General features: G+C 38.9%; 1 protein-coding gene across 2 annotated transcripts in view; it reads right to left on the reverse strand.

The window, feature by feature from the left end:
- The window catches only part of IFT172 (intraflagellar transport 172), a 413076-nt gene that overhangs the window by 318976 nt on the left and 80998 nt on the right, over positions 1-13102 (reverse strand). For both annotated transcript variants that reach the window (XM_033936511.1, XM_033936510.1), the window contains one exon: positions 4495-4548. In XM_033936511.1, coding sequence (XP_033792402.1) covers positions 4495-4548 — 54 coding nt within the window. The remainder of the gene's footprint in view (positions 1-4494; positions 4549-13102) is intronic.

A 13102-nucleotide genomic window follows, 5' to 3' on the forward strand; every position in this document is an offset into this window, starting at 1 on the left:
GTTTAGGGTTCTTCATCGGGGCTATTTTACGAAAAGTCAGTTATATTATTCGGGTTACACGGACTCTCCTTTATGCCCTAAGTGTCTCCAGCAACCCCATTTGTTTATCCATGCCTTCTGGTCTTGTGTGAAAATCAAACGTTTTTGGCGGCAGGTTGTAACTTATGTGGAGAGCGTCTTAGGCAATGCATTACCTTTCTCTGCCGCTGGTCTCTTGCTGGATAAGTATGAGGCCTTCCGCTTGTCTGATTCGGGTCAGCGGCAGTTTATGAGACGGGTGGGTGTCTTGGGGAAGAAGGTAATTCTATCTGTTTGGATTGGGGAACCTTCTCCATCCTTTTGGGACTGGAGGAATCGTTTGCATGCTCTGCTGCTGCTGGAGTGTCAAGATGCGTCTTACAGCTTACGACGAAGGCGACTCTTTCTTCGGATCTGGGATTCTTACCTTTTTTCATTATCACCACGGGCTAGAAGTGACATTCTAAATTCCTTGTGACTTTTTCTGAGACCTGGGCTTGTTTTCCATCTTTGAGGGGCGCCAGGTATACTTCTCTTTCTCTTTCTTTCTTCTCCTTCTTTACTCTCTTTCTTCTTTCTTTCAGTGTTGGTGTTACTCATTGTCTTGGGCAGTGGGCTATCTGAGTCCAAGCCTACTGCACTACAATTTTTCTCGCTTCAGACTAGGGGGTTTGGGGAGGGGGGGGTGGTGTGGGTGGGATTGTTGGATCTCCTATTTTGTTTCTGATGTTTTCTTCTGTTACTGTGGTTCTGACATATTGGTCTGTTCTGTGTTATTTGATAATAAAAATCGATTCAACATAATTTAAAGATTTTTGTGTTCCCTGACAAATCAGCATTCGTTTTTTCATATTTATACAATAAACATAAAATTGCCCACCAAAAGGTAAAATTAAGATGGTCCCAATTTTTCCAGTTGCGCGTAATCAACTGCACAGCTGTACCTGTCATAATTAAAAAGAGTCTCCTTTTATATTTATCTAATGGATCCTTTACATGTAATACAGTTCTACAAATCACTACCTCATAAGTCAAAGGGATTGCAGACTCTAAAATATTATTAATATGTCCCCAAATCGAATTCCAAAAACTCAGAACCATAGGACAATAAAACAGTAAGTGATCTAATGTTCCTATGTCTAGATGACAATGCCAGCATCTGTTAGACCTAGAATTATCCAACTTATTCAATCTAACAGGGGTCCAAAAAGAACGATGTAACTAAAAAAAACAAAAAAAAAGTTTGTCTCATAGATGCTGACGCTGTACACCCCAATCCCCAAGACCAAATATGTGGCCATCGAGATGCAGAAATATACTGCTTAATCTCAATGCTCCAAATGTCTCTAAAGAGTGTTTTTGGGTTTCTTATTTACAAGTTCAGATATTAACTTATACCACCTGGCGGCCTGATGCCCTAGCATATCTGTCTGAAAGCAGAGGAACTGCAAGCTATAGTAATTTTTCAAGTTTCGTCAATCAGGGAACCCCTTCTGAATGGCCTGCTTCAGCTGCAACCATTTATAAAAATTGAAATTTTGAAATACCAAAAGATTGATGCAACCGTGAAAAGTCAAGCAATTTTCCATTTAATATGACATACTCTAATGTTCTTATGCCTGCTTGCATCCAATTCTTCCAGGCAATTTTAGACCGCCTATTTGTATCTTGGAGTTCAGCCATAAGGATTGACACAAAGACTGTTCTATAGGAATTTCAGTTAACTTATTAATAGATCTCAAGGTCTTCCAAGTATCCAAAATGATATTATTTTCTTTAGCATAACTAGGTAGCTTAATGTCCAATACATGAGACAGACGCATTGGGGCCATAATTTTCCATTCCAAAAATAGCCAATCTGGAAAATGTTCCATGAGTTCAGGCAGGATCCAGTATATACTCTCACCCTGTATCCATTTCTGCTGCTTGAAAGGGAGATCCTCTGGTCCTATATTCAATAAGCAGCACCCCACAGTCTTAGGGATCAAAATGCCTAATACTTCCTTTATAAAGGAAATCACTTTGTCCCAATAGGTCTGTGCTTTTATACAATACCACCATATATGTTCAAATGTACCCACTTCTACACATCCTCTCCAACATTTAATAATAATAATAATAATAATAACTTTATTTTTCTATACCGCCATAGTCAAATTGACTTCTAGGCGGTTCACATAGAAAGAAGGCTGGACAATCAGCGAATTACACAGTGTAAGAAGAAGGAAGTTACATAATAATTAGGGAAGCATAGGGAAGGGATACATGAGAGAAAAAAGTTACATAATACATTGGGGTTATAAGGGGAAAGAATATCTGAGAGAGGTCATCTAATTAGGCAAGGAATTTGTCGAATAGAGAGCTTTTAATTGATTTTCGGAATTTGTCATAGGTCTGTCTGGCTTTATTTATGTGGTTTCTCAGCCATGATTGCTGTCTGTTTGCTTGGAACATGAAGGTTCTGTCTTTTTTAAATTTGTTCAAATTAATTTTTGCCCTTAAATAAATCAGAAGCAAGTTCCAAAGAGATAGTGTCAAAAATAAAAGGCCTTGTATCTAGTAGAATCTAATCTAGCAACCCATGTAGGGGAAGCAGCTTTATACATTTGATTTTGAGAATGAAGACACAGAGAAGAGACATAAGGAATTACTGTGGGATAAAACAGTATTTAAAGTTTTTTGACTTAGTCAAAGAACAAGAAGGGAAGCTGTGTACTAAAATTAGCACCAGGAGACAGGAGATCAAATTGAGTTGAATATAAACGAGAAAAATATCTCCAAATGTATTTAAATTAAGGGCTCCTTTTACAAAGGTGCATTAGGGCCTTAACACGTTGAATATCGCGCACTAAAATGCCCTGCGCGCTAGCTGCTACCGTCTCTTCTTGAGCAGGCGGTATACATAAAAGGTCCTGCCAATCAAATCTGATCAGCTTCTTTGACTGGGTAACAAGAAAGCTGGATATAGGGGGAGTCCCTGTACGTCATGTACTTGGACTTCAGCAAAGCGTTTGATAGCGTCCCACACCATTTATCCGATACTTTTTCATACATAGCCCACAATCGCTCTGGAGTATAATACCAACAAAAGAACATCTTATAACCATTTTCTTTCATATTACTAGCTATAGTGCCATAGAGTATGGCATTTACAATGATCTTTTCCCAACATTTACCAATGATCTTTTCCCAACGCTGCCTATATTTCAAAGGTGGGTGAGGATGCTCAAATTGTGCATTATATCAGTGGTTCCCAACCCTGTCCTGGGGGACCACCAGGCCAATTGGGTTTTCAGGCTAGCCCTAATGAATATGCATGGAGCAGATTTGCATGCCTATCACTTCCATTATATGCAAATATCTCTCATGTATATTCATTAGGGCTAGCCTGAAAACCCGATTGGCCTGGTGTTCTTCTAGGACAGGGTTGGGAATCACTGCATTATATAACCTGGTGATATTGCCCCTTCCACTTTCTTTCATCATGGCCATCTCTAAATTCGACTGTTCAACAGTAACTAATTTTTTAGAAAACCCTTTTTTAATATAACTTTCAATTTGTCTATAGTAGAATAGGTCTCTCGGTAAAAGGCCATATTCATCTACCAATTCTTGAAAAGGGACAATTTTCTCATTATTCAATAGTTGACTCAATGCTTTAAGACCTTTTCTTCTCCATATATGAAGGCCACATCAACCTCGCACGGGGCATATATATATAATAGCTGCCCCCCAAAAGTAGATCTTATCTCCATAGCATCGCCTATGCACCTGGGTCCACAGATCTAGAGTGTACCATATTACAGGATTGGACATTTTAGCTATAACAGAAAGCTGAGATAGTGGAAACCAAGGTATCGCCCATAACGGGAATGTACCCACTATCTTTTGCTCCATATTCACCCACGATTTCTCCCTATCCCATATCGCAATTGAGGTGCTTGACAATAATATTGAAAATGTGGCACTGCCATTCCTCCCAGTTTCCTAGGTTGGTACATCGCACGAGATACTCTTGGGGTTTTATATTTCCAAATATATGCAAATAACTTCCGCTCCAAATGGAGAAAAAAATTGGGGAGAGGAATTGGTAGAGCTGAAAATAGGTAGAGCAACATTGGAAGTACTACTATCTTAATTGTTTGCACTCTAACTAGCCACAAAATATTAAGATTTTTCCACCTCTCAATATCCTGACTAATTGCTTTCAAAAGGGGAGGGTAAAAGGAGCCCTATGATTGATTACTAGTTTGTTACAATTTTGGTATATGAGTATTAATCTGAGCTTATACCAGATTTTTGGCATGAACATTTAAAGTATTTATGAATGTCAACAAGGCATGCTACTAGTAGTTCTCTAGAATTAAAGCAGCAGAAGATCATTGTAAGAATTATACCACAACATATCTCACATACACTGACAATATCAAGTAATAAACATCCTCAAAGCTTGTTTTATGACTCAATTGCACTTACATTTTCATTTTCAAAGAAATATTTTTCATTTCCTCCAGATCCTTGCCAGGCCACCTACAAGATTGCAAAACAGAATTAAAACATAGAATGTATCATTATTCTCAAAATGTAACTGAGGTTTGATTGAAAAATTGTGGAAAAGACTTGGAAGTGAGCCAAGATTAGGAAACTCAAGGAAAAGAAAAACATTGAAAGCAAGATACTCACACCTAGGATACAGTTCTGAAACATAAAGGCTCTTTCCAGCACCAGTTTTACCATCAAGCAGCTTAGGTGGCTGCATCAAGATGGGGGAGGGATAATTAGGTGTCTATATACATTTTTTCTGTTATTATGGCTAGTTTTGGGGTGATTTTGTAGGTTAAATTGAGCATTGCTACATAGCTGTCCAGACCAGGCCTGAGCTGTATTTTTTTAAGAGACTTAAACTGTCAGTGTTATTGATCTAAGCTGGTATACCAAAAACATTGCAATGTGGCACTGGACTGTTTATTCTAAGTGAGATTATGGGACAGATGAACAGAGGTCCAAGGTCAATAGAGTCACAATGATCTTGGACAATTAAGCCCACCCATGAAGATGATCAGAGAGTAGGGTTTGCTAAGACTCCCCTCTGATGAGCCTATCAGAAAATAGGTTTTATATGCTTAAGCTGACCAGGCCTTGGCATCATAGGTACAATTCCAATGACTTAATCCTCATTAAGCTGTACCAATCATAAAATGCCAAGCTCCATTACTTCCATGTAAGCCTGTTGTCAGCCACATATCATTAATGGCTATGGAGCCAAATCCTATATAACATGGGATTTCCTGGACATTAACGAGTATGAGTGTGGGAGAGAGTAAGAGTTTGTATGGGAGAGTAACAACCAGAATGAGAGAGTGGGAGCATAATAAAATGTGAGAAAGAACCGGTGGACTCCATCCTGGCAGAGGGACTGGAAAGATGTAACAGGAAAAATGATGTCTCACTGGAGGATGGAACATGGATCTTTCCCTGGGCAGAGGTGAGAGAATTCTATTCAAACTGATCTAACATCAGAAATACTGCAACAGTGAAAATTCTGTTTTAAATCAGACTCTTTTTGAAGCAGTAGTGGCTTGACAGTAGCTAGCAAAGTTTAACATCGTTCACTAATCAGGGGGTAAGCTAGTGTAAATGTCTTCATATTTCTTTAATCTGACCTTAATTAACATAAAAACATAAGAATAGCCTTACTAGGTCAGACCCATGGTCCATCAAGCCCAGTAGCCCATTTTCACGGTGGCCAATCCAGGTCACTAGTACCTGGCCAAAACCCAAGGTGTAGCAATATTCTATGCTACCAATACAGGGCAAGCAGTGGCTTCCCCCATGTCTTTCTCAATAACAGACTATGGACTTTTCCTCCAGGAACTTGTTCAAACCTTTCTTAAAACCAGCTATACTATCCGCTCTTACCTTAACTATTCTCTGAGTGAAAAAAAACTTCCTCCAATTGGTTTTTTAAAAAAATTTATTTATGCATTTTCAAAATAATCCACAAGAATATTCTTGTTACAGTAAGCAGAGTATACAGAAAATATGATTATCATCAAACAATAATGACAAATAAAAAGAAAAAAAAGATTAACTAGATAATCATCAAATTACAAGTATTATAATTATTTATATCTTTAAACTCTTAATTAGACCTCGATTCTCAAGTGAAAACAAAAAAGAAAAAGACAAGGAGGTCTTATATTTAACAATAATACATAATTATAGAAATGGCTTAACGCTATCTATACTTGGCCCGAAATTTCTTTTGGTTGCCCTAGGGTATTTTCTTAGTGTCCAGAAATGTACGAAGGTGCTCAGGAATGAAAAACATATTTAATTCCAGAGTATCTAACTAAACATTTACAGGGATAACCTAGCATAAATGTAGCTCCCAAACTTTTAACTTCCTCCCTCATAGCTAAAAATAATTTCCTACGGTCCTGAGTAGTCTTAGTAATATCAGGAAAAATCAAAATTTTTTGACCAAGAAATAAGGTTTGGGAGTTACGGAAGAAAATTCTTAATATAGCATTAAAATCTTGCTCAAAAACTAGAGTTATAATCATTGTTCCACGATATTCAATTTCTTCTTGTGTAGTTTCTAAAATGTCAGTTAAGTTATTTAAGTCCAACGATTGTACTCTTTCAACTTGTTTGTCAGAAGGTATAGTTTGTAGCTTATTAGGCAAATAATAAATCCTATTGATCGGTGGAATTGAATCTGAAGAAAATTTTAAATTCTTAATCAAATATTTCTTAAACATGTCAATAGGAGCTGTAATTGCTGACAGGAAAATTCAATATTCTCAAATTAAGTCTTCTATTATAATTCTCAAGTTGTTCAATTTTTTTCTGAAAGAAAAGTCTGTCTTTAACAAATGTTGTAGACATATTTTGAATAGATGTTATCTCTTTATTAATAATGTCGAACTTGGAATTAGTCTCAGTTTGAACATTTTGAACACAAGTTGATAAATCGTCTATTTTACTTACAACCCCGGACATATCAGTAGTGGATTTAGTAACGGCCACTTCCAACCTCTGGAGCACTCGCCAAATGCCGTCCAATGTCACCTGGGAAGCGCTGTTCTCTCCCGCTTCTTGTGGTGTTACACACTCAGCGTTCAGGACGGTATGAGGCCCCCCATTGCATGAGGGCGTCAGACCCATTAGGACCTAAGCATTCACGCTCTCAATATCCTCCTGCGCTGGGTCAGATGGCAAACGGGCTGCCGGAGGGGACAATGAGATCTCCAACCCCAATCCTCCGGTGGCTCCTTCCGTCGGAGACAACGCTGGGTTCCTTCCCCCCTAAACAATGGCTGGTGAGCTGGTCAAGAATCGATCCATTGAAGCTTGCCTGGGCGTGGGGAGGTCCACCTGAAGAGAGCCCCTACGTTTAGTATGAGGCATTATCAAATTCACCGAAACGAAAAGGTAAATGCTGGTAAGAAACTGTAAGGCACAATGGAGCTCGCATTCAAGCAGCTATCACGCCGCCACCATATTGTTTTCCCTCCAATTGGTTTTAAAAGTATTTCCCTATAACTTCATCTAGTGTCCCCTAGTCTTTGTAATTTTTGACAGAGTGAAAAAATCGATCCACTTGTACCTGTTCTACTCCACTCAGGGTTTTATAGACTTCAATCATATCTCCCCTCAGCCGTCTCTTTTCCAAGCAGAAGAGCCCTAACTGTTTTATTGTCATACGAGAGGAGTTCCATCCCATTTACCACCTTGGTCACTCTTCTTTGAACCTTTTCTAGTGCCACTATATCTTTCTTGAGATAAGGAGACCAGAATTGAACACAATACTCCAGATGAGGTCGCACCATGGAGCCATACATGGGCATTATAACATTCTTAGTCTTGTTAACCATCCCTGTTTTAATAATTCATAGCATCCTATTTGCTTTTGTGGCCGCTGCTGCACAATGGGGGAATATTTCATTGTATTGTTTACGATGACACCCAGATCCTTTTCTTGGGCGCTAATCCCCAAGGTGGACCCTAGCATCTGGTAACTGTGATTCGGGTTATTCTTCCCAATGTTCATCACTTTGCATTTTGAGCAAGGGACATTTACGCCTTCTTGAAAGCTCAAGGTTTGAAAAATAATAAAAAACATGCAAAATGACACCAGTGCAAGGTTTTAAAAATTATAATTAAGATTTATTGAGTTATTGTTTCTATTTTACCATTATGAGACTCAAAAGAATAAAGCATAATTGCTTGCATTAACAGTTGCGCTAATGGGAGATCGTTATAGTTACCAAATGCTGGCCTTCTGATAACGAGCTCAGCTTAGGATCTCCAGATCCTCTATTATATACTTTTGGCTCATTGTGACATCATCAGTTTGAAAGCCAATAAAGTAACATGGGTGGTCTTAAAAGTTAAACAAAGTTTCAGAACATTACATTTGTTTGCTTATATTGTAGCGTGGCCGGCCCTCGAGGCTTGCGGTAACCGGCCCACGCTTAAAATATTCTCCCCAACGTGCTTCCCCAAGAGGGAGGAAGTCCCTGTTGTGAATAACCTTATCCTATGTGCATAAACAGAATGGCCTCACACAGGTAAGTAATGAAATAAAGAAATCAAATTTATTGTTCAACTGAACAGGTCCAAGCAAAAATGCATCAAAAGAAAATGTACTCCAAAGGTCTTGGTCATAATCATGAAAATAAAATATATTGTAATTACCAGCCTGGTCTGGATAACTTTCCCAAAGTTCATTCATCAATGTCCCAGGTATAACAGAGTCTCTAACAGTCCTTGACTCTCCCAGAGTCTTATTTGTTAATTGACAAATAAACTGTGTCACACTGCACTGTGCAGCGCTGCCCTTTCAAAAGTAGTGGCAGCAAGGCTGGCGGATTCGCCAAAGCGGCTCCTTGTTATCAAGAGCAAAATAACCTGCAAACCCTTCACTAAGGTGTTGGGCAAATTCTGCCCCAGCTTTCAGGATATTCACTCCTTATGAAAGCAATTGCTGAAGTTTTAACCCAGCAGCCATCTTGGCAAAAAGAGAAAAAAAACAACTTCTCATCAAAGTAAACATTTTGCCAGCAGAAATGGAAACATTCAAAAAATTAACTCAAAAAGCAATTCAAAACTAACTCACATCCATTTCCTCAATCAATCCCACCTCTGGTAAAGCACTGCAGTCCATTGCTTCATAATCTGGGTTTACCAGGGTTGTTCCTTCTGGTTCAGAGTCCAGCATTTCAATGTCCTTTGGCTCTGAGGGACTTGGAAGCTCCTTCCACCTGAGAGCTTCTCCTCTGTCTCCCTTCCTCCTGGTCAGTCAGCTCTCCAAATGGTGCAAAGCTGCTGTACCACGCCCAGCCCTACTCAGGGGCTGAACTTCCTTCAGCTGAGGCTGCCTTCTCCCCTGCTTAGCCAGCTTCTCACAAAATGGAGGATTTAAAGGGGCCCTGCCAGTTTTCACCAGGCTGTGTTCTAAAGCAGGTCTGAACACAGCCTGTGCTTCCTGGTCTTGTTCCTGCCTATCAGGGACACAGTGATTAGCCCGGACCAGTTTCAGGGAATGTTTTCTCCGGGGTTTAACTGGCACAAGGCCGGCATTGGGCTCGGGTTTGTGACAATATTCATAACATTTCCAATATTCCTTTATCATTCTAAAAACTTATTTCAGAGAATTTACAATTATTAACAGGGTGCTGAAAAGTTCTCAGCCTTAGAGGAAAACAGAAGCTCTCCCTAAACTGACAGGCTATGGATCTGCACACAGAAACCTCAGCCTGGAGGAGGAGGAGGAGGGGCTGGCCTCCCCCTGAGCTGACAGTCTCACACACAGTGTCTGACTCTAATTTTTTCCAGATGTTGCTTTAGGATTTCTTTAGGTTGCAAAGATATATCATATGTTTTTTCAAAACCTATGCTTTTGTTCAATACAGTCACACAATCATATTTACTTCATTCATATTTGCTTGGTCAAGCATTCATTCATAATTTTCATTCATAACTATATTTAATTCCTGTTATATCTTAGTTTGGGACATGTTATCTTCCTAACCAGTCTAAAGCACATGTGGTATTAATTAACACCACGATACTGAGAACAAAGACTTGGAAAACAAAATGGATTCCAAAGACTGAGAAGATATAGAAAAGACAGAGAACCAAAATGGATTCCATGTATCCTCTGGTTTCCTTCATGATCTGGCCAAACAGCAAAGTACATAAAAAATATTATTATACTTTCCCTTATATTAATCTGTAGTGTGTTTTTCTGGCTTTAGCTTCATTTATATTCTGATTTTTATTCACCAGTTTGTCGTACGCTTCTATTGGGCGTGGCCTTAACTAACACATATGCTTGTATCTAACTAGAATTACCCAGAATCATACGAAAAAATAGGCACTTTTGTAGAAAAACTCCACAAAAATACTGCACTACCATGTTCTGATATCCATTCCATTGCCGTCCCATAAACATCACCCCCTACTGGCCATGAGCCACTACTCCTCAATTTGTCCACATTAAATTTCATCTGCCATTTGGACACCCAGTCTTCCAATTTCCTAAGGTCCGCCTACAATTTTTCACAATCCGCATGCGTTTCAACAACTTTGAACAGTTTAGCGTCATCTGTAAATTTAATTACCTCACTCGTCATTTCAATTTCCAGATCATTTATAAATAAGTTAAATAGCACCGGTCTCAGTACAGACTCTTGTGGCACTCCACTATTTACACTCCTCCATTGAGAAAAATGACCATTTAACCCGACCCTATGTTTTCTATCCGATAACCAATTCCTAATCTACAACTGAACTTTGCTACCTATCCCATGCCACTTTATTTTTTTCAGGAGCCTCTCGTGAGGAACGTGTGTTTCTTGTATATAATATATATTTCAAATGGTAAATTTTTACTCAATGAAATAATTTTTGGAATGTTCTCCTCCAGAACCCAAATTAAATTGCCACCCTCCACTCCCTCCGGCAATCCAACGAGTCAAATGTTACATCTTTTACTGCGATTGCCCAATTCCTCAATTTCTCTCTCCATCTTTTTGATGACCGAATGATCTTTCTTGCAGACTGAACTTTGAGCCTCAGATTCCACTGTCCTTGCTTCTAATTGATCCATTCGGGTATTACTAATCTTAAGTTGAATGGCCATATTTGTCATTTCCTCCTGCATTGTCTTTATGTCCATTCGATTTTCATGTAACATCTCCTTAATGACGTGAAATCCCGCCATTAGTTGTTCAAAATGATCCCCAGAGTCAGATGGTAGTGGGACCCTAGATGGGGTAGGAGGGTCCATCTTTGACCTTTTTGCTTTGCCTTCCGCAAATGCTGCATCAATCTTTATTTGTTTGCCAGAAGCCATCCTGACAGCAAGAGTAAACCTTTTTGCAGATTTTGAAACTAACCTCAATTAGAATGAGGAGTTAAGTGCTGAGATAAATATAAAATTCAGATTCCTTTTAGTAGATTTTCAAATTTGTTAAGAACAGTTCAATATAGATAACAATAACTAGTCCAATTGTATTGACAATAAATTTTCTTTTTATTTTTGCCAGTGTTTTAAAATCAGGCTGCACGTTCTGTGGCTACTTGAATCAAAATTATGATAAGTTTACCTTTTAGTATCTTCCAGATTCCTTAGAAAAAGACTACAAATCTGCACTCTACCCGGCACAGAATTTAAGATTAAATATTAGAAACATACACCAGCAGATTATGCTTTTCTGCTTCTTGAAGCTGCCACTACCAACTTTTCAACTGTCAGAATTATTAATACAGGCTAGTTTCATGGCAGACTGTTATTCTGTCTCAGACAAGGAATTTCCCCAAAGCAAGCCGCAGTTATGAGGAGAAAGAGGGTTTTCTAGCAATTAAGTTAATTATCTGGAGTCACACACACCCAAGGAACATTTCAGTCATCCACAAGTTTAGAAACATCTGAGACTTTCCTGCCTATCTGTCTAATCAACTCGCTATCACCACAGTATGCTTTCCTGCAATTGAACTGACAGCGTTGGCTTTTTTTCTTTTTTCAGCTGCAAGGTAAGTCATTGCTCTAAATAATCTTTGTTAATTGTGCTTCCCTGTTTTCAGTCAGCCTCAACGGCTCTCTGCTAATCAGATGCCTCTGCCATTTACAACAATGAACTACTAGCAGATATCAGAAAAAAATTTGCTGCACAACATATCCAAAAGCCTCCGTGTCAGACTTTCAATGTCAAAGAGGCAAAAGTACCTTCTTCTCAGCCTTACTCTCTTTCCTTCGTATCTTTCTCACCAGCAATTTCTGTGTCAGCCAGCACATGATCCAAGGTGTGATAACATAGTTAGGATCTACCAAACTCTTAACATCACATTCACAGCACTTCCCCACACAATTTAACAGCTGTTTTTTGACACTGCCTGGGTTTTTTTCCCAACTGCAGGGAGAGTCACTGCTCTAAATAATCGTTGTTAATTGTTCTTCCCTGTTTACAATCAGCCTCAGAAAGTTGAAATATTTGACAAAGAGGAAGCGTGCTAATCGTAGAGACCTTGAAATGAAGCAGATAAGGGAAAAATTGAGCTGTAATGTTGTAATCTCATGAAAAGGGATATCAGAGCATGTCAGTGTTCTGTTAGCTTTGAAGAAGAGGTTTGTATTACTGCTGGACAAGAGGAGAAAAGCCTATATTTCCTTGGTTGATAATATAGAAACTGACTAGAAGAAGCGAGAGAAGCCTGAGCATTGTGGGTGTTGAGGAGAGGTTGCTGGATAGATCATAGTGAACATGATGGATTCTTATGCAGAAGTGAAGATATGTATTATTATACTAAATAAAGGGAAGTTCCAAATAGGTTGCCTAGGTTTCCGAAATACTGTAATAGTATCTAGGAAGTTCTTGGTGCAGGAAGAAGTGAGGAACAACCGAAAAGTGGAGCAATGGGCATAGTGTACTGGTTGTTGTTCTGGTTAAGAGAATAATTCAAAATTAGAGCTTCTGGTACTGTTATTTGGGATGTGTTAGAAGCCTCCTCCTCCCCTTTCCTCCAGATAAGTTCTTATGGAAGAATGGAGGTCTGTGCAAAGATTTATGAAATA

The sequence above is a fragment of the Geotrypetes seraphini genome, chromosome 3 (assembly GCF_902459505.1).
Source record: "Geotrypetes seraphini chromosome 3, aGeoSer1.1, whole genome shotgun sequence".
Taxonomy (NCBI): domain Eukaryota; kingdom Metazoa; phylum Chordata; class Amphibia; order Gymnophiona; family Dermophiidae; genus Geotrypetes; species Geotrypetes seraphini.